This window comes from Enhydra lutris, unplaced genomic scaffold (genome assembly GCF_002288905.1).
Source record: "Enhydra lutris kenyoni isolate GAN:26980312 unplaced genomic scaffold, ASM228890v2 scaffoldscaffold22, whole genome shotgun sequence".
NCBI classification, from domain to species: Eukaryota; Metazoa; Chordata; class Mammalia; order Carnivora; family Mustelidae; genus Enhydra; species Enhydra lutris.
This window is the reverse complement of record NW_019154106.1, coordinates 41,179,096-41,201,665: the sequence shown is the minus strand read 5'-3', so window position 1 is coordinate 41,201,665 and position 22,570 is coordinate 41,179,096. Positions and strand designations below refer to the sequence as shown.

General features: G+C 40.0%; 1 protein-coding gene across 2 annotated transcripts in view; it reads right to left on the bottom strand.

Annotated features, from left to right (window-relative positions):
- Positions 1-132: 132 nt before the first annotated feature.
- The window catches only part of LOC111149821 (tumor susceptibility 101), a 44,748-nt gene continuing 22,310 nt past the window's right edge, over positions 133-22,570 (bottom strand). For both annotated transcript variants that reach the window (XM_022507113.1, XM_022507114.1), the window contains exons 6-10: positions 21,704-21,770; positions 17,389-17,480; positions 3,301-3,503; positions 1,652-1,891; positions 133-472 (exon numbers count right to left, since the gene is read on the bottom strand). In XM_022507113.1, coding sequence (XP_022362821.1) covers positions 383-472; positions 1,652-1,891; positions 3,301-3,503; positions 17,389-17,480; positions 21,704-21,770 — 692 coding nt within the window. In that variant the 3' untranslated portion in view covers positions 133-382. The remainder of the gene's footprint in view (positions 473-1,651; positions 1,892-3,300; positions 3,504-17,388; positions 17,481-21,703; positions 21,771-22,570) is intronic.

Below are 22,570 nucleotides of genomic sequence, written 5' to 3'. Positions count from 1 at the left end.
AACAGTTTACTTTATATGTTGCAGAACAAATAATGCGAATTTTTAACCTGCTATTATGCTTTGTTTGCAAAATCAAAAACCGGGCTTCTTAATAAGATTTAATGTTTCCTAAATGTTCAATAAAGAGAAAAGTTATGCAACAAATTTTATTTAGCATAGTCAGTCCCAACATTCAGCACAAAAAGTTTACAGAGGATAGAAAGTGCATTAATAAAAGCCAGTCTTTACCAAAAGAAAACAGAAAATATATTATTGATTCAAAATATTTTACACTTGAATGATAAACTGCAATAACTTATTCTGGGCACCTACTGAGAAGAGAGAGAAAGAGAAGGGAAGAACGCTTGGAGAAGGGCTCAATCTCCGGCTGAGAGCAGAGGCGTCAGCAGAGGTCACGGAGACCCGCCGTCTTTCTTGCTTTCTGCATCAGCGCCCTCAGCTGGAACTGTTTGCGGGACAGAAGACGGACATGCTGGGAGGGGAAAGTTTCAACAGTTTAGAATGGATTTGACCCACACGTGAAGTATCAGACACTTTGTAACCTAGATGGGATCTAATTAGCAGCCTTCCTTTGCAACCAGTACTTCGTTACAGGGGGTTTTTAAACTCACTAGATGGATGCTGGCAGGCTGTGTTAAGGAAAGTTACCTTCTGAGACCCTATAAAGGATTACGTTACAGGGAACAGCATGACCTTACAGGATCTGGCTCAGGAGTCTGAACTACATCTTCAGATAACCAAGACACCAGGGGAACTTGATCTACGATCCTATCAAAAGTTACATAAAATGTCGATAACTACGATTATCCCCAGTTGTCAAAAAGCTGGGGATGAGCAGCATAAGCCAGCTTTCGTCCCATGTCCAGCAATAGCTCGTCTCTCGGCCCTCTCTGGGTGCACCTTTCCCTAAGCCGTGGCACCCAAGCAGGGGACAGTGTACAGAAAGGGAGTCTGGGGTCTGACTTACACCAGACATTCGCGTGCGTGCACCAGGCGACCAGCCTTGCACGTTTACTGAAGCGGCAGCAGCAGCTGGATCAAATATCCAAAGGGCTGCCGCCATTAGTCCTAAAACCGCTCTTCGTGACCCAACAGAGAGTACTGGCTCCCTGGATCTTCACGACTCTGTGACAGTAATAAGCCTCAACAACCTTCATGCCGAAGGGCTCTGGTGCGAGCAGGGCAGCCTGCAAAGGGCAGCCTTTGCAGGGCTGTTTGATCTAGGAAAACGGGTCTAAAATTATACAATTCTAACAAAATTAATAGGAAAAAAACAAAATCTCAAACAGGGGTGGCAGTCAGCAATCTTAACTGAGGTGGTGTCTGACCAGAAAGAACCAATGGAAATCTGACTGTTCCTCCAGACCCACCCAGGTATAGCAGTACGAGAGAAGAACCACGTTCCGCTTCCTACTGCCTGGGGGGTGGGGACTGTGGCCACTAGTCCACCTTTCTTCCCAGATGGATCCTCAGCCCTGGGCAGGTAAGAAGATGCTGCTCACAGCCACAGATCTCACTGGCTCTCTTTGGAAACACAAGGAATTTTAACTTCCCCTACAGAGAAACCCTCCTGGTTTGTGGCTTTCAAGGTCAGTGCCTCTTTTAAAACATGAGTTCTGAGATCCTGGAAAGCAGACTGAGGAAGACATACCTTTAAGAAAACATCCAGATCTATTACTCCCCGCCTCAAGGCTTCTCCCAGGTAAAAGATAGTGTCTTCGATAGCATTTTCCTCTGCATACAGATTTAGGATCTGTTTGTATAGTGGGGCTGTGGGAATGATAACTTCATCAATATCATTGTTTTCAGACTGATTTTCCATTTTCTCCAGAGCAGAACTGAGTTCTTCATCCTTCTTTCTCAAAAGTTCTATGTTTTTGTCAACCTCAGCCTGAAAACGAAACAGTCCAAGCATGATGATTTCATATTAACTGTACATAACTCTCTGGTCTAAACTCTGTAACTCCACTTTATAGAAACAGACCCGCAAAATAACAAAGCAATACTTAAACAACTCACGGTTGAGGTGAATGTTTGAAATAACATACTGGCCAAAGGTAGAGGAAAAGGGTGATGGAAGATGCTGAGTGAGAACAGAATAATGTTGAAAACACCCTGAGCTAAGCACTTCCAGGGGCAGTGATAAGCTCATCACTTCTCAGTGACAAATGATTTTGCAAACTAAGCCATCAGACAAGATACCTTCCAGCAGGAGGTTCCTTACATGAAAATCATAAAAGTGGTCTTTCTTCCAAGCCAGTGGGCCATGCTACAGAGGGCTAACTTTCCCCTGTCTAAACAGCTCAATCCACAGAACCCCAAACAGCTGAACTTCAGTTATGAGCTACTGTAGGTGGCAGGTGCAGGCTGGGAATTGTAGTGGAGTCACTTTCCTGAACTTTTTTTTTTTTTTTAAAGATTTTATTTATTTACTTGACAGATCACAAGTAGGCAGAGAGGCAGGCAGAGAGAGAGGAGGAAGCAGGCTCCCTGCTGAGCAGAAAGGCCGATGCGGGGCTCGATCCCAGGACCCTGGGATCATGACCTGAGCCGAAGGCAGAGGCTTTAACCCACTGAGCCACCCAGGCGCCCCACTTTCCTGAACTTTTAAAGTCTCAGGCTACTACTGTGAGGCTGACTTTACACACTAGAACCATTTTGCAGAACTAATGCGCACACACAAATCACTGTCTCCGGAGCCCTCAGACACATGTGCTGGAATAAATTCTCCTTCGTGGGAATGAAAGTGGCGAAGGAAGCTGGCACTTCTGTCATGCCAGTAGGCCTCTACTTCATCACTGAACAAACAAGTCACATGGCACAGCAGTCTGATAAAAGTTCGAGGAAGCTGAAGAGCGAAAGGCTGCATATACCCTAGATGATGGAGGTAGGAGGGCTCGCTGAAGATGCTTTCAATATAGTTCAAACATCTGGAAACAAAAAAGAACTGACCCCTAAGTCTGTAGCCATGGTCTGTAGACCTTCATCAGGGCATGGAAGTCTCTCAATCTGTTATCTCCTGGCTACTGTCTGGTGACATCAAGCATGAAACAACGCTCCCTTGAGTCAAGCCGCAGCCCTCAGAGTGAAGCTGGCGAACGGAGAGATGTTCTAAATACCCTCTATCTCCTAAAGACCAAGCTGCAAACACAGGCTCCTCTTCTAACGAAGCCACAGAGACACTATATTCAAAAGCTTAAAGGCACGTATAATTTTCTGAATTCTTACGAAACCCACAATGTGCAGGGTAAATGAGGGGCAGACATCTAAAATTTTGCAACTGTTCAATGAGTTACTTACTACTTCTTGATCTAAACGGGTAACCATCTCTTCCAGTTTCTGATGACCTTTTTTCAGGTCTTCCTCTGTTCGTTTCAAGGCATTGAGCTCTGCCTGGGCACGATCCATTTCCTCCTTCATCCGCCATCTCAGCTTGTCACTGACCGCTGAGATGAGAGAGGCTCGGATAGTGTCCTCGCTGATGGTGCCGTCCCGACTGGGACCTGCAGGGGAAATGGCAGAAACCACTGGCTTAATTTCCCAAGCACTTTCTATTCCTTTCATAGGAACCTTTAGAAAACAGGACAAAATGAGTTGACACTTTCAAAGTGGGAGGAAAGAGAAATTTTCCAGTGAATGTTATAATTCATCAAAAATAACATTAAAATCTGAGTTGCTTCAGAAATACTTTCCCTGCGAGAGATTACTATGAATCCGTATTTACCCACCTTCTCTGACAGCTGAAATAATCAGCTATTCTCTCAAAAAAACAGGGGCTATGTCCCTACAGATTACAACTATTCCCCGATCTCCAACAAATGGGACAAATTTATACCAAAGAAAAACATCTGATTCACGTCAAGTGCATTCTCTGGTTGGCTAAGCTAAGGGAGACGGGAACCTACTGCAGAGGCCAGCAAGAGGACTGAGCACAGGCAGTTTCCTCGGCGTAAGGTTAATATAGCTTCCCTTGTACAAGACTTTTACTCCATTACCCTTTACCCAAAGAACAGGAATGAACAGGTAAGCAAGAGAGTGATGTATAGAAAATTCAACAGTGGATAAACTTCTGTGTATTCTCAGATACTTTACTATTCTCTTCAAAACATCCCTTCTCCATCAGTGTCTTCCAGAATTTCCTTGCATATTTCAGATCAAATAAACTTATCCCTCCGATATTTTCTTTTCTTTTTTTTAAATATTTTATTTATTTGACAGAAATCACAAGTAGTCAGAGAGGCAGGCAGAGAGGAGGAAGCAGGAGCAGAGAGCCTGATGCGGGGCTCGATCCCAGGACCCCGGGATCATGACCTGAGCCGAAGGCAGAGGCTTTAACCCACTGAGCCACCCAGGCGCCCCAATCTCTCCGATATTTTCTTCAAAAGGTTCTCGCAATGACGGAAGGATGGATACTCTTTATGACGATCAGTGTTCTTCAATTAGGGTCCTAATTCAGCAAATGCGTACATGGTATTTTGATTTTCAATTATGCTTGATGATAGAATACCATGTGGGCAATTATATTCATCTGTCACTGCCTATAATGATTAAAAAATGAATACAGAGTATCACGTCCACTTTGTGCTGAAAATTTTATCCCAGCGACACAGAGTTATACGCAACAGGATGAAAAAACCGCAAAACAACCCCTTAGTCTAATGTATCCAAACTCTTACATCCACGTTCCCATCCATCACAGGCCTGGTCCCTGTACCAAAAAAGCACACCGCTTCTCGAATGCAATCGAGCTTTCCCAACAACAGGCAGCCTGTTCCACGCAGCCAGCCCTGCACCTGCTCTTTGGTGTCCTGTCTGCTCCCAGTTCTTGCCATTACTAATGAAAAATTCCACTTTTTAGTTAGTAAAGTTGTCTTCTTGCAGAAGCTGGTTTATACCAGGTTACCCTGAATGCTTTTCTGGCTTTCTGTAAATGACAGCGGGACACAGTGGCATTCTCTCTGGTTTCATAGGTTTTGAAAGGAAGAGTCTAAGTCCAAACAGTTCGGCTTTTTTCTTCTCTCTTACTTCCACCACAGAAGAACTGGTTTTTTTCTTCCCCCGACTTAGGTTTTCTTCTTGCAAGTGAAAATGAGTGCAGATAGTGTCTCCTGTGGGCAGATTTTCCTGAAGAGAGTCCTTCATCCATCTGTCCTGAGGACACTGCATGCACACAGTGACAGCCCAGTCAGACCTCCTGTGTGCACTAATTTCTCCCTACGAGGGCCTCCCTCTTTCCTGCTAGAAAACTTTTGCCAAAGAGAGCTCAGACAGTATTCATCCTACACGGTTCACAGAGAAGTAACTGATACCTCCTATTTTATTATTAACAACCAAATCTATAAGGTATGTTCTTTCTCAAATTCATTTCTGATTTTAGAAAGTATTTCAGCTTATTTCGTATTTCTGAAAAGCTAAAGTATTAACTCTTTCAGGTTAACTTGTGCTTTGGAATTCAGAATAGTAAAGCCAGAGGGCAACCACATTTCCCCTATGAAAACTGAGGTCTTATTTTTCACATCTCTGGCCTCTTAATATCTAACCTTTCCCAAGTGTTCTCATCCACTTCCCGACTACTGCACCATCTCCAGGCTCATGCCCCTAATTTTTCTCGCGGTTTTCCTGTCTGACCACCTCTTTATTCACATCCCCCCCTACAGAGACCAGGATGATTCTAGAAACCTTCCCCAATTACCAAGATCTCCTTTCATTCCTTCTCGTCCCCTTGACCTTCCTTTCTCTCCCTCCTGTTTCCTGGGAATACCTGGCCTTGGCCCGGACTTCTTGCCATCTCTTAAGAGCATACAGGCGGTCCACCAAGGTGGCCTCTCTCACATTCTATCAGACCACCAAGCCTCCTACCTCCAAAGGCCTCACCTTACCCAAGGCCTCAATCCTTCTGACTCTTTCTTAAAGCCCTAGCCTCCTTTTGCCTTCTACCCACAAGGCAAAAACCCTCAGGACATCTTTGAAGGACTGAAACCACCAGATGGGAGTTTCCCACTCTTTTCTCCCATTCTCCTTTGGAACAAGAATCCTAACTCCTTTAACTATGGTCTGACTCCTCACCATTCAAAAGTACTACCCTCCCTTTCTCAGGAAGACAACCTGCATTCCTCTAGATCCTTCAGAAAGACCAGCTGCTTTTAAGCTTACATCTGTTCTTCCTACTCTGATTCGTCTAAACACAGTGTCTTGCTTTTTCTACTCTGCTCTTGGCTTGCTTTCTTTTCTCTTCCTAGCCCCAAACCTTGGATAATCTTCGAAACTCTATTCTCTCTAGTTCTTTCTTCCTGAGTTCAAGGCCAGTCTTATCCAACATGACTCTAATCCATGCACATTCTCAAGGAGGATAATACTGCTCCTCTCAGGGGATGGAAACTTGCTCTTAGGAAGTGAAAAAATCTTGTTCTTTTTATGTACAGAGTGCAGATATATGTAAACAGATATACAGTATAATCTATAGTATTAACAGCAGATATACAGTATAATCTACGGTATTAACAGTTCATGGGAGGGAAAGAAAAAAAAGGTCTAAAAAGGCTCCTGAGGAGGAAGATGAAGAAAGAAAGGTTAAGAAACACTGCTGTAATCCATCTGTGATCTTGCTTTTCTACAAGCTACTGTAAACTTCTACCTGCTGGCCTTGTTCCCACACCCAACCGCATCCCCAAAATTATGGTATACATTTGCTGCAACACTTCAGTTATACTAATCAGAACCTATGAAATGCAAAAACTTGCTGAAGGCCTTGTAAATGACTAGAGTGGGCTAATTACCTGCCAAATGATCGTGCTTTTTTCCATAGCCAGCTCTAGCTCTTAACAAGTTCTTAAGTCATTCTAACTAACAAAAATAGTTTAATATTCTTAAATATCAGATTCCATCTTCTCTCTACCATCAAATATGGTTAAGGCTAATCTCCACTAGTGATGTTTCCTTATTATCCCTAATTAATTTCTACTAATAGTTCTTACTAAATTTATCAGTTTAAAAACATACTTTGAACTTTAAAAAAATACCCGAGTACAAAAAAGACAAAGGTGTATTTTTAAAAGATTAGGGTCTGCCAAAAACTTCTGGCCTGATACCAGTTTCCAGATCCAAACAACTTGGATCACTGGAAAAGGAGGCAAGCACTTACCTAAACCTGGGCGGGGCCACTGCTCGGGTTACAAACCAGGAACTGGGGATTCCTACACTCTGAGTTTTTGTTTTCCTTGCAACAGAGAATAGGTTAGAAACTTTGGTTTGCTTATCAAAAGGGGTAGGGTGTTACAGAAACAATTTAATGTTTATTCCACCTGTATTAAGCTGTTTCAATGACATTTTTTTCAGATTTGAATACAATTAGCCTTTTCCCTACATTTTTGAATTTGTTGTGCCTCCCTGGCAAAAATGGCAAACCAAACCAAGTCAAAGAGACTGGACCCTTGGTAACATTTCCTGGTAAAAATGTGGCTGTCTTTTTGGGGACAGGAACAGTATCTGTAAAGAATTTGACTTCTGAAGGGCTTGGCACTGAACTGTGATAGCTGTTCAGGCAGAATTATTTGAGTTAATGGAAGTAGTGAGTGTTAAAATCTGCAATATTAAGTATTTTACTCATTTTTTGTTTCTCAACATTCTTTTCAACACCTGTCCCTTAAAGGCAGTAGAGTTCTGTGGTTAATCATATGCAGCAATTAAAGTGTTCCATTTATCTGTGTAGAGTTATCCGAAATAATAAAGGATTAAGCATATTCTTATAACTAGTTTGGATTTTTCACACAAAAACACATTAAGTTTTGTTAAAATTATTACCTTAAAATGGATCAACTTACACTGATGTGAAGTTTTCAAATTTCTTTTTAAAAACACATATTTAATTCTGGAATTTATATTGTTTCTCTTAGGAAATATGTTAAAGCAAACACTATCATACAGCACCAAATAAGGCCATCCAAATAAGTCTCCAGCTAAAGCCACTAACACTCAAAATGGGAACCAAGCTGAGGCAGCTGTTGCCTGGCTTTACATAAAGGTCACAGTTCACCTGAGGAGGGTGGGAGTGCCAAGATTAGACCTTGTCCTTTCCTCTGCCACACAAAGACCTTACTAAGCGGTGTATTATGAACATATTAGGTTCACCTACTTTGTAAAAAGAAGAAAATTTTAGTTAAGATCTGGAATATGAATGCCAAAAAAGAAAACCTATTAAAATTCAAAATTCGATGAACCTTGACACTTTAAAGGATTGTTTAACACAAATAAGAAAAATGATTGGTGGGAGATTCTCATCTCCTTGATCACCTTTCAAACAAAAAAAAATTTTCTTGCCCTCGAAGAGAAATTTTAATTTTCTTTATACCCACTATAACAAGCCTTAGATTAAGTAGAGTTTGTAGCAAACGGCCATACCTCAAGTCCCCACACACTGACCTTTACCCATGCAGAGTCAGATTTCAGAGGTGCCCTTCTACAATTCCAGATGAGCAGCAATGAAAGGGTAACAAAGATTTTGAGAAACAGTTCTAAGCAAGACCTCACTGAAATGTTAGGTAGGATCCAGTTACTGAACTTGAGCCTTAGGAACTAAAACATAATTAAAAAAAAAAAAAAAAAAATTTTTTTTTTCTATTACGAAGAAACCAGTATACTACCCAATGGACCTGATAATTCAACAAATAATTTAGGCCCATGTCTTCAAAGTGCACCAGTATAGACCACCTACCTGATTTAAACTAAACACTTAAGACAGTTTTATTTATCTCCTAATAGTACTTATTGAATGATCAGTTTCATGTAACTCAAAAATGTCATTTATATTAGAGAATCCAAGGTAGTCCCAAAGTACAAGATAACTGAACAGTGACCTTTAAAAACTATTTAAACCAAAAACGAGGGGCACCTGGGTGTCTCAGTGGGTTGAGACTCTGCCTTTGGCTCAGGTCATGCTCTCAGCGTCCTGGCATTGAGCCCCGCATCGGGCTCTCTGCTCAGCAGGGAGCCTGCTTCCTTCTCTCTCTCTGCCTGCCTCTCTGCCTACTTATGATATTCTCTCTCTGTCAAATAAATAAATAAAATCTTAAAAAAAAATAAACCCAAAATGAGAACAATTTATCCATCTCTCTCACCCTCTAACCCCTGCCCTCTGGCAACCACCACTCTGTTCTCTGTATCTGTGAGCTTGGCTTGCTTATTTATTGTTTGGTTTATTTATTTTTTAGATTTTACATGTAAGTGACATCATAGGGTAGTTGTCTTTCTCTTATTTCTGTCTGACCAAAAGTAACTTTTCCAAACTCTTTTTTTTTTTTTTAAGATTTTATTTATTTATTTGACAGACGGAGATCACAAGTAGGCAGAGAGGCAGGCAGAGAGAGAGGAGGAAGCAGGCTCCCTGCTGAGCAGAGAGCCCGATGCGGGGCTCGATCCCAGGACCCCGGGATCATGACCTGAGCTGAAGGCAGAGGCTTTAACCCACTGAGCCACCCAGGCGCCCCTCCAAACTCTCCTTTTAACCAGCAAAAGTCAATCACTTGCTCAGCATTTTTACTTCTGGAAGTTACTTGCTCAGATCCATGTAACGGTCTTTGGTTTGACATCTGTGCTACAGATCAAACTATGGGGCCCAAGCAATCCCGAACAGTAATTTACTACCACTCAGAAATAGGATCAAGCCCACATTATTTCCTTTTATAACAGAAACACACAAAAAATTGGTCAATCTCTGAATTAGGAGGAATATTCAAATAACTATATTAATAAAGGCATTCTGATTCATGCCATTAAATGCAAGCCTGGCAAATTCATTAAGCTGCTTAAAAAGGCTTTTATAGTCTATGAATATGTACACTTCTAATACTATCACCAACCTGTGTATGGACTGTGGAACTTTTCTTCCAAAGAAATCAGGGTACCTCAATTTATCTTTTAAACACTATAGAGCAATATTCTTTATTCAAGCTTTAGAAGTTTCTATACTTATCATCAGTAAGAAAGAGTGTACTTAAAGAAAACCATCAGCAGGTTTATGTTTCTTAAAAATAAACACAAACCACAAGGAAAGGTTTATATTAGTTTAAATAAAAATTCAGGTTTTCAAAAGTAGAGGTAAGTAGGTATGAACCTCATTAAAATAGGATACCAGGGGTGCCTGTGTGGCTCAGTTGGTTGGGTATTTGACTCTTGGTTTTGTCTCAGGATCCTCAGATCAAGCCCCACATTTGGGCTCTGTGCTCAGCACGGAGTCTGCTTGTCCCTCTCCCTCTGCTCACCCTCGCTCTCTCTCTCAAGTAAATAAATAAATAAAAATTTTAAAAAGACAGGATACCAAAGTAGTATCTACTTCAAAAAAGGCAGTGCTACATAATCATTCAATTATCATAAAAAGTGAGAGAGGCTACTAGCAGGCATAAGCACCAAGGCCAATTAATTTGAAGGACAGTAAAATTCCATCCTTAAAAAGATGGGTCAGAATCGAAGTCATTCCTTAAAATTATTTTGTTAAAAAAAAAAAATTATTTTGTGAAAGAGAACAATTTAAGAACCTATAATGTTGGAAGTATCCTATTGGAAAAACCCCAGGAAGCCAAACCAATCAAATTCTCATACCCTTCGTATAGTAACTAAAAAAAAAATTTAAATTCAGTGTTAAATTACCTAAAGGCTTTTTTCTTTAAGCTTTCAAAATATATTGTTTTGGAGTTCTGTGGCAGAAAACGCTTTAAACATTTAGCACAGCAACCCTTAGCAAGCCCTGACTGCCCAGATGGTAAGAAAATACGACCTTACCCTGAAAATAAGCAAGTATTCCCAAAGGAAGTGTGTGAAAGACTATGGAGAAGAGGGGCGCCTGGGTGGCTCAGTGGGTTAAGACTTTGCCTTTGGCTCAGGTCATGATCTCAGGGTCCTGGGATTGAGCCCTGCATCAGGCTCTCTGCTCAGCAGGGACCCTGCTCTCCCCCACCCCCACTCTCTCTGCCTGCTTGTGATCTCTGTCAAATAAATAAATAAAATCGGGGCACCTGGGTGGCTCAGTGGGTTAAAGCCTCTGCCTTCGGCTCAGGTCATGATCTCAGGGTCCTGGGATTGAGCCCCACGTCGGGCTCCCTGCTCAGCGGGGAGCCTGCTTCCTCCTCTCTCTCTCTCTGCCTGCCTCTCTGCCTACTTGTGATCTCTGTCAAATAAATAAATAAAATCTTTAAAAAAAAATAAAAAAATAATAAATAAAATCTTAAAACAAAACAAAACAAAAAAAAAAACAAAAATAGATTGTGGAGAAGAAGCGCCAAAGCGCAAAAAAATAAATAAATAAATAAAAAATAAAAAAAAGAAATTTCCGATTTGGAAAGTGGAAGTGGGTTTCCTTTTGAATACAGTAAATGTTAATGACATACGATCGCAAAGACACACCTACCCCTTCACAGTTTATTCGATTTCAAGGAACCCTTCGCGAAATGTGAATTAGCTACGTGATTCCTTTCAAGGATGAGAATTTTTTAAAGATTTTATTTGAGAGAGAGAGAGAGACGAGCACACAAGCAGGTAGAGGGGGAGAGGGAGAAAAAGACTCACCACTGAGCAGGGAGCCTGACTTGGGGCTCGACCCCAGGACTCTGGAATCATGACCTGAGCTGAAGGCAGACACATAACCAACTGAGCCACCCAGGCACTCCTCAAGGATGAAAATCTTAACAACAGATCCAAAGTGTCCAAAGAAGAGATTCTATTCTGGGTCAAGCATTAGGTCAGAAGCACCTCATTTTGTTCATTTCTCTCCTCAAAGTTTCAAAACACTAAGTAAACCAGGGTTGAAGATGTCTGTAATCACTCTCTGATAAAAGGACTCCACTGAGAGGAAATAAACCTGGAGATTCTGGCACAAAGAAGTAGGGCTCATAGTACACCCTCTGATAAACTTCATGAAGGAGCCAATTAGCTCACTGACTTCACATGCAAATTCATAACATGGGAAGGTTTCATTGAGTGGCATCACACTGTTCAGAGGACTACAGTGGACCAACTATAGTAACATTCTTGAACATCTGCTTGATAGCCTTCAATCCTTCTTAATCCAGAATATCCAACAACTTCATCATCTCCAAATCAATGCCACCCAGATGCACCACAGGCAGCATCTGGCAGATGGCGCCATGCATGACTCCAGTGGGTCTCAGTGGATCTCACAACATGCCACCCTTCCCTTTCCAGTGGAGTCTGGCGTTGTCCACTGAAATGCCCAGTTGTGGACTAAAGGTTCTCTTGAGTACCCATCTGTCAGCCCACAACACATACAAATGACTACACATCCATACCTACTTTGGCTTTCTTCTGGCATCTGCTATTAAGAAAACGTGAACAAGTATTAATACTGTCCTCAACTTGGCGGCAGTCAAGTCATTTTAAACCTTTAAAATCAGAGTCCAGGTTCTCTTATAGTTTTGTCAATGCCAACTTGGTGAAAATTACATGCCTTGTCCTAATAAAAGTGTTTCACTCTTAAGAAATATATTCTAATCCAAAGAAACAGAAATTTAAGTTTTTAAAAATTTAACTTTTACCCTGTTATCAAGAAAAATTTATCTTCCTTCTGATGCCTTTGTTGACAGACAAGCTTAGGATGGACAGAAAATCTACGGAAGGTTTCCAAATTCCACATCTTTTCCTAGTGATTTTCTAGTAGAAAATGTTTTTGTTTTTTTTTTTAAAGATTTTATTTATTTATTTGTCAGAGAGAGAGAGAGGGAGAGAGAGCAAGCACAGGCAGACAGAATGGCAGGCAGAGGCAGAGGGAGAAGCAGGCTCCCTGCTGAGCAAGGAGCCCGATGTGGGACTCGATCCCAGGATGCTGGGATCATGACCTGAGCCGAAGGCAGCTGCTTAACCAACTGAGCCACCCAGGCGTCCCTAGAAAATGTTTTTGATAGTTACAAAGACGATACACAAAAAATACACCTGGTCTTACAATGACTTCTAGGAAAAATTTGAGTTACAGATCACAGCCACAGCTTTTTCTTCCCTTACATAAAACAAACACTATTAAGATATCACTACATTTGCCCAGACCTGATGAAGCACCATCGGCAGATTTTTCATTATTTCATAACTGTCTTCACTGCTTAGTGCTCTCAGTGAGCTCCAATCTCACAAGACTGACTTTAGGTCAGGTTAGGTGGGAAGCTATCTAATAAAAAAGCTATAAAATGAAATGACAAAACAAATTCTGGTTTTCTTTTAAATGTCGTTTAAACCCTTGGGGCACCTGGGTGGCTCAGTCGTTAAGTGTCTACATTTGGCTCAGGTAATGGTCCCAGGGTTCTGGGATTAAGGCCCACACTGGATCCCTGCTCAGCAGGAAGCCTGGCTTCTCCCTCTCCCACTCCCTCTGCTTGTGTTCCCTTTCTCGCTGTGTGTCTGTCAAATAAGTAAATAAAATCTTTAAAAAAAATTAAAAAGAAATAAAACCTGCTATTTTAAGTTCCAGGAGCTGCATACATCCCCCTCCTCCTTCAATATTTTTGTCAGAAGAGGTTGCTATAAAGAATGCAATCTCCAGGGGTGCCTGGGTGGCTCAGTGGGTTAAGGCCTCTGCCTTTGGCTCAGGTCATGATCCCAGGGTCATGGGATCAAGCTCCGAATTGGGCTCTCCACTCAGTGGGGAGTCTGCTTCTCTCTCTCTCTGCCTGCCTCTCTGCCTACTTGTGATCTCTGTCAAATAAATAAATAAATAAAATCTTAAAAAAAAAAAAAAGAATGCAATCTCCATTCGTTTATTTTTAAAGATTTATTTTTTGAGAGAGAGCACACACTTCTGTGAGTCGTGGGGAGGGGCAGAGGGAGAGAATCTTTAGGCAGACTCCCCGATGAGTAAGGAGCCTACTGCGGAGCTCTCAAGAACCATGAGACCCTGACCTGAGCCAAAAACCAAGAGCCAGATACTCAAGCAGCTAAGCCACCCATGAGCCCCTCTATTAATTCATTTTTAAACAGTTCTTTTACTTCAGTGCTGTTGGGATGGTTAAATACCAACATTTGAACAGACATCCAAGTCCATAATAAAAAGACCTGTGCTGGGATGCCTGGGTGGCTCAGTTGGTTAAGCTGCTGCCTTCAATTCAGGCCATGATCCTACGGTCCTGGGAAAGAGTACCACATTGGGCTCCTTGCTCCGCAGGGAACCTGCTTCCCTCTCCGCCTCTGCCTGCCACTCTGCCTGCTTGTGCATTCTCTCTCTCTCTCTCTCTGACAAATAAATAAATAAATAAATAAAATCTTAAAAAAAAAAAAAAAAAAAAGACCTATGTTAATGATGCTTTCAGTCAGGTGCTTGTTTTATACAATAAAATCAAAACCTATGCAGTGAAACTATCAAGTTATACAAAGCACAAGGAGATTAATACATTCTCTCTCATGGCCTCAGTAGTACACAGACTAGCACAAATTCTGGTGACCACAGATATACTGAGGAAACACTGACTAGTTGTGAACTCTAACATCCAAATACTTTTATGGTTCTGTTTTCCTGTATGAGTTTTGAAGTCCAACAGCACTGTGCACAATGTACTACCAGAACGATGAAAAAAATCAAGGAGGCAAACAACGAAGAGAACAATACATATTAAAGGATAGCCAAGATTATCATAAAATGTTTCTAGCCTAAGAAAGTACGCTTGAAAAAATATATAAATTTCTTTGGTAATCTGTTCGAAAAACATAAACATTAGATGTGATTTTAAGTGCACTATTTTCCCTACATCCCTGTTTTCTGGATATGTGGAAATAATCTAGTTTAAGCTATAAAATGCTTCATACCTGTGGTTTAAAATGAGTTAATATATAAAAGATTGTTAGAAACTGAGGTTCCCTAGAAATCAAAGGAATTATACCATTATCTCAATGAAAAACAGTGACAAACAGCACTATTCCCATTTTGTTGATGATGCCTGAACCAAAATGGAGAGCTTAACAAGACTTAGTGTGCTTTGCTTATGGATGAAAGATCTCCCATCATTAGGTTTCTAATGCAAATCCTTTAAATTATATTGTAGAAAAAGAGCTACATTATAGTAACTTTGAGAACATTTTAATAAATTAAAACCATGCCACTAGAACCTCAATAACTAGGCTGTATCAATGGCAAGAACAGCATTAGAAAATTCTTTTAGGGGGGACGGTACTTACATCAGATCTTGGGATGGTTATAATTTATCAGGAAATATAACAGAAAGATGAACTTCACAAGCTCCTACATTCATTTAGGCACTCAGCAAAATATTTATTGAGGAACTTCTATATATAAAGCACTGTTCTGCATGTTAGCAGGTTGGGGGCAGGGGTTGTTGGTGGTAGCTGATTAGTCAAGTAGGCATGCCTACTGCTTGCAAAGGAAACAGGAAGTGGATTTCCTAAGACAGAAGAGTAGTAGAGAATGAGGTCAGAGAAATAACAGGGAAAGAAAGCAGGATCATGGAGGGCCTTCCAGGCCTAAGAACTCTGGATTGAATTCTGAGTGAAATGGGGACACTGCCAGGTTCTGAGCACAGGAGTAACATTATTTATGCTTTTTTTTTTTTTTTAAGTTTTTATTTATTTATTTGACAGAAAGAGAGCACAAGCAGGAGGAGCAGCAGGTAGAGGGAGAGGAAAAGCAGGCTCAGCAGGGATCCTGATGCAGAGCTCCATTCCAGGACCATGCGATCTTGACCTCAGCAGAAGGCAGATGTTCAACAACTAAGCCACCCAGGCATCCCTATTTATGTTTTAATAGGATCCTCTGGAGGCTGTGTTTAAAACAGAGTATATAAAAAAAGAATAAAAATAAATAAAACAAAGTATAGGGGCAAAGGACAGACACAGAAACCTTTTGGGAGGCTTCTGGAATAAATCAGATGAGAGACAATGTAATGACTTGGATTCACACTGGTTATGATCAGATTCTAGATGTATTTTGATGATAGTAGGCTCCTGATGAGGAATCAAGGATGATGCCAAAGTTCAGAGTACTGATGAGTAGGTATCGTGGAGATGGGGAAGCTGTGTAGAAAGATTCAGCGTTTAATTCTGGTCATGTTGGGCTTAAGATCTATTAAATATCCATGTGGAGATATTAAGGCAGGTGCTCTAAGGATCTGGAGCTCAGGAAAAAAGTATAGGCTGGAAGTATAAATTTGAGAACTGTGGGCATAGAAATGGTATTTAAAGCTAAGATTGGTGGAAATCACCAGGAGAATGAGTACAGAGAATGCTAAGGACAAATAACTGTGTCAAATGCTACTGACAGGCCAAGTAAGTGGAGAAGAGTAATTACCTGTAGGATTTAACCTTGTAAAAATCATTAGTGACCTTGACAGAAGCAGTTTTGGTGGGATGGTACAAAGGAAATCCCAAATGGAGGACTTCATAAGAGAAAGAGAGAAGAGGAATTGAAGATGGAGTATGGATAATTTGTCAGGGAGTTCTCCTTGCAGACGGGAATGAAGAAATGGAACAGTGGTGAGAAAGTGGAATTGAGAGGAGGAATTTTTAAGGTTAGTTTAGGGCATATTTTTTTGTGTGTCGATGAGAAGCAATCCAGTAGAGAACAGAAACTGATGATGGGAGGGAAGAAATGGTGAAATGACTGGCCCCCGAGTGAGGGAGAGAGGATGAGATCTTGTAGACAAAGGCAAAGATAACTGGCCTATGGGAGAAGGCAGGTATGATGGTACAGTGGTGGCAGACAGGCATGCAGCGGGGGGGAACCTGTACAAATTCTTGTATTGCTTCAATTTTCTCAGCTGAAGAAAATGATACTTCAGGCACTCTAATAAGCAACACTAAACAGCAACACCTACTGGCCCATGATTATGTGCAGCAGACCCCGTAGTCATGCTTTCTTTCTCCTAAAGATGTTCATGTGTTTTTACATATAACCAGGCTATGGAAATCTAAGTGCCTGTTAACAGTTCAACACATACAGAGTTCATCAATAAAAATATGTGACCCAGGAAAGACTGAAGAATCAATCATTTCTTTGTATGCCCTGATAGAAGGCTCATTTATATAATGATAAATCACCTACTTCAAGTTTTGGATTACAGGACATTGACCATTAAGAGTTCTCCGTAATGGGGCGCCTGGGTGGCTCAGTGGGTTAAAGCCTCTGCCTTCAGCTCAGGTCATGATCCCAGGGTCCTGGGATCTCTCTGCTCAGCGGGGAGCCTGCTTCCTCTCCCTCTCCCTCTGTCTGCCTCTCTGTCTACTTGTGATCTCTGTCAAATAAATAAATAAAATCTTTAAAAAAAAAAATAGTTCTCCATAACAAGGAAGAATATTCTGACATCTCACATGTGAAAATGAAAGGCACTTTTCACAACAGGAGCCTCTGACTTTCCTTATGGGAGAAAGACCGTTTTGAAGGGTACTTACCAACAGTGGCCACGGGAGGCTGGGAAGGGTACTGAGAACTTGTTGTGGCAGGATACTGACCACCAGGTGGGAAAGGGCAGCCTGGGTAACCGCTGAAAAAAGAACAAAACCCATTCAATGTTAAGATGACTCAGTGCTAGAGTACCTTCAAGAACCCCATTCAGGAAGTTAACCTGACCTGCTGTTTTATCAGTTAAGGACTTTTAGAGCTCCAGGTGTCTATTCAAGCAAAGTTCTAGAAGAAGTTTCATTAATGACACTGGATTCACTCTTAAGTAAATGGTCAAAATACTCTTGCTTGGCCCTGTTTATTTGATGGTTGTCTTCACTGGGAGAAGAAAAAAACAACTAGTGTATTTCTAAGGGCAGCCGAACAGCATCAGAACTGGAAGCAACCACAGTTTGTGAGAGAACTTTTCCATTCTGGTTAATGAACATATCAGGAAATTATGTTCTTCAATTTTTACCTATGGTTCACTGACATCCTTTGGGAGTACCTAATTTGAAAATTCTCCCCTTTAAATAGTTTTAAAAATTTTCTTCTCACTCTATGGGTAGTTTGTCTCATTCATGTATTCCTATCAGCGTCAAAAGGAATTTTCCTTGTACGTATTCTCCTCCAATCTGTTATCCAACAGTTTTATAAATATCATCAACAATATCCCTGACAAATGGTCATCTTTCTCTATTGAACACTAAATAGCATTTTGACTAAACTTCCACCTAATGGTCCTAAGTTTGCATTCTGGAAAACCACTTGAATAGTAGAAGACTTCGAACATCAGTCTTCTAATCTCTTCTTTAGGTGAAATCTTTTAAATTCCTTCAACCATTATTGACAGGACATGATTTTCAGGTTTAACAACTTTCCTCTGAATGCTCACTAGTTTGGGAGTATTTCCCTTACAATGGAGAAGAAAAGTAAAACAAGATGATCACTAGTTACTTGTTAGTTGAACAATATATCTGGATTAGTTGTCAGGTCTATGACATTGGCAATTCTGATCAATATGCCTGTACAAGTCCATTAAAATTACTGAAACCCAGCCAGTTCAGAGTCTTGGGGCAAGAGCTCTGAACTGTGAGTCAGTAATGTCTTTCCACTGTAGTGACTCAAAGACTCTACTATTTGTACTAGCAGCTCACACTTTACCACTTATCCCCAAAAAAAAATTTTGTAGAGCTTGTTGAAGACTTGACGTAATCACAATACTCTCTCATCTTCAGTATAAAAGCAAAATCAAAGAAAAAAACAGCAGGCATTTCTGTTCTTAGCAGATACATGCCAAAGGCTACCAAACGCTGCTTTTGTTTCTGGTCTCTTTGGTAACACTGCTACCATGGTGCCAGGAAACAGTGCCAATCTTATTGAAATTTCTGAATCTGCGGTTTTGAAACTGGGATAAACGTGCTCTTTTTTCCTGGGGTTACTCCCATTTTGCATACCCCTTTAGAGATAATCTATGATCATACTGCTATATTTTTCAGTAACCTAGTATAAACCTTTTCTAGGCCTATAGACATTAACTTCCAAGAACTCCCTTGTCTCTAGTTTGCTCAATTTCTTCTTCATAGTTATTCTCTAGGTTCAGGGTTAATAATTTTTCTTGAGTAAAGAACTGAGTGGTACTATTTTCTATCTTTGTGTACTATTAAACAACTTGTTCTATGTAGCACATCTTTTTCATACTGAAGAGTCCTTTGAAAATGACGTATTTAAAAAGAATTTTCCAACACTCTTACGTTCCTTTTTCTTTATGTACTCCTTCAAATATAATAATTATTATATTTAAGGCACTGTTTCTAAGTGCTTGAGGTAGGAGCTAAGGTATGATGAATCCGTTTCTTCCTCAAGATGCTATCAAAACGGCAAGATCCTAGTAAGCAATCCTGACAGGACCAAGGAAATAAGAAATGCTAAGTAAAAATTCAGAAGATACAGAATGGAAAATCGCTATCAGCTAGAGGAGATAAGGGAAAGTTCTGGGAGATGTGTAATATCCATAAAGTTGCATCTTTACTCTCTTTAATTCCTTTACTTGTAACCCCACATTCTTCAAGCGCATTAGAGTGTTTCCTTATTCTTCCTGGGGCTTTTGGAGGCTTTCACACTTTGCTTACATAAGATGAGGGGGCTGGCCTTGAGAATTGGAAAGTATCCCCTCCATCACAGGATGTTATAACTCTTTGCTGCTCCCTCCATCTCTAAACACTGAATTTCCTTCTTCAAGGTCCTCCACGTAAACCCGTTCTTTCATTTATGAAGCTATCGCTGAACTCCCGCCGCCACAGCAGAAGTCACCTCCCTTCTGAAGTTCTATTTATCATAGCACTTACCATTGTCTGTCTTTTCTGATACCAGGAACTGGTTCCTAGTATCTTACTACATGCATGCTAGTACACAGACCCAAATGGAACAACCATTCTTGACACACCTCTTAGCTTTCTTGTATACACGCTGCAGGTGCTAAATTAAACTTTCAAAAGATCTTAAGATTTGGAAGAGAACTTAGAGATCATCTAGTCCAACTTTCTAGAGCAAGAATAAAGACTCTCATATTCATTGTTTTAAGATAAAGATTCTTCTTGAGTCACTGATTTATTAATTCTCCTTTAGGACAAAGGGAGAAGAGAAAGAGGTTCTGAAGCTCTTCTGCCAAAACCTTTTATATACAGAAAGATACAGATGGCAGTTTGAATACAGTTACCCTTAACAACTCACTGGCATATTACTTACATTTTGATATTTAAAGTTACATTTCAAAGGAAAAAAAGACATCAGATTCTGGAAAATATCTGTCTCAAGAAGGAACTTCTTACAAATAACCTCATAAAAGACACTTTTATGGTTACCTAAGTGAATAAGGTTTAGAGTTTTGTCAATATTTTCCAGCTTCATTTTTATCTACGAATTTCTTTGAAATGGCTTTATTGTTCAGAAGTCCATTTCCTTACTGTACTTCCAACAACCATTTCCTATGTCCAAAGTTCCTTCTTACTACCAACTACTCATTGTAAAGGCTTGTAATTTCAAGGCTTCAGACAAGAAGATTCCATTTCTAGAACTTAGCAGAAAAACAAGTGCCTCAAGAAATCTAAAACTTATAGCCTGTTTATAAATTACAATCATATAGGAGTCTTTCTTTATCGTCTCTGACAGATATTCATCTAGTCTCTGCTTACCTAACATGACAGAATGCTTCCTATACAGCAAGTCTCTGCAATTAAGAAAGATCCAGAAATAAGTAAGACTGCTAAATTTAACTAATAGGATCCTGTATATTATACATGTACACACATCAGGTGTTCAGGAAATCTGGCTATATTTATCTGTGAGGGTTATATGAAGCTATAATGAGTTAGCAGGGTGAAAAAATTTCTTGTTAATAGTTAAAGGAGCCAGAAATCTCATCTGGACACCAGTACATGCCATCTTGCATTTTAAGTCAACCAGTAGCTCTAGATTACCACTGAAACTACACAATTGAAACATGGGTCAATAATTATTTCTCATTGATTTTCTAATGTGTCTTACTCATAGACTGATCTCACGATTAATTTAACCTACCTGAGTTATGGTATTATCAAATGATTAACAGAGGTTGGTAGTATATGCCGTCTATGAACTAAATGAATAAATAAGACTGACCCCATCATGTGAGCCATTAATCCATTCCTTGTAATTTATGAAAAAATTAAGTTTTTTTTAAAGGGTATTAAAATATAGGGGCACGTGGGTGGCTGAGTTGGTTGAGCGTCCAACTCTTGATTTTGGCTCAGGTTATGATCTCAGGGTTATGAGATCAAATCCCACATTGGACTCCGTGCTGGGCGTGAAGCCTACTTAAGATTCTCTCCCTCTCCAAGAAAAAAAAAGGTATTAAATTATTTTTCTTCTTGGTCGAATTCATTTTAATTAGTATTCTATTAGCCTTTCAGCTATCTACACTAAATATATAAAGTTATTAAAAGGGGAGCAGAGCAAGAAAGGATTTCAAAGTCCAAAACCAATCAAGATCATTGTCATTATCTCACTCCTTCCTTCTTTGTAAACAGAATGAAGCTACCTGTATCACCCCTGAAACAAATAATACATTCTATGTTAATTAAAAAAAAAAAATGAAGCTACATTTCTCTAAAATGGGAAAAATTCCTTTGGAATTATATATATACTATAAAATTTCACCAATAAACCAAGTCTTACCTTCCATTAAACTGCAACTACGTTTACTTTAGTACTCTAGTTAGCACCCATTATTTCAATTCTAGATCTAACAGAATTTCTAATATAATTATTCAAAAGATTTTTTATTACCTGGGATTGGGAGGATATCCAGATGGATATGCAGAGATTCCACTTGGCATGCCTGGGATATAGGAAGCTAAAAATAATTTTTAACATTTTAAAATAGTATGCATAGTCCTGATATATAGGCTATCCAGTAAGACATTTATCATGGTCAAACCACGGCAAAATTTCATACAGGTAAAGAATTCAAATCTCAGCACCAAAACAAAACAAACACTGCATCCATATTAGTTCTTCACTGCAAGCAGTATCTTCAAATCAGAAAATTCTCAAAGCATCAACTATGAGGCATAACAATACACATGACAATCCCAACAAGGAATAACCGGCAAACAGGTCCACCTGGTCAGCTCTCTGCATGCTGAGTCTGTAACCTGACACAGCAGCTGGTTCAACTGGAATTTAAGGAAGGTAATTCTGCCCTCCTCTGGTCCAAGGTCAGCTTCTTAGAAAGCACCCTCTTTATTTATTCTATCTACAAAATCTTTTGATATTTCTTGTTGACCCATCATTGACCAGTTTGCACAGGTGGTTTTGTTGGCTTGAATGAGGACTTTAAAAGACTTCAAATTACTACAAGAAATCCTTTCAAAACTTATGTTCAGCTAGGCTGGTTAAAAACAAAGCTTGGAAGTAAGAGGGGAAAAAGGTTCAAATCAAGCAAGCTTAAAGAATGGTTTATATATTTTTTAGAACACTAAAGACCTTGAACTGGTCAGTGGTGCCAGGAGGTTAATCAACAGAGGAAGAAAAAGAGAGTTTTGACTTTAATTGGAAATGACTTGTCTGAGAATCAGTTTATTCTCAGTGAAATTTTTCTCACTGAATACAATGATGAATTAGCTCCTAATCCAATCAATAAATATTCCAATG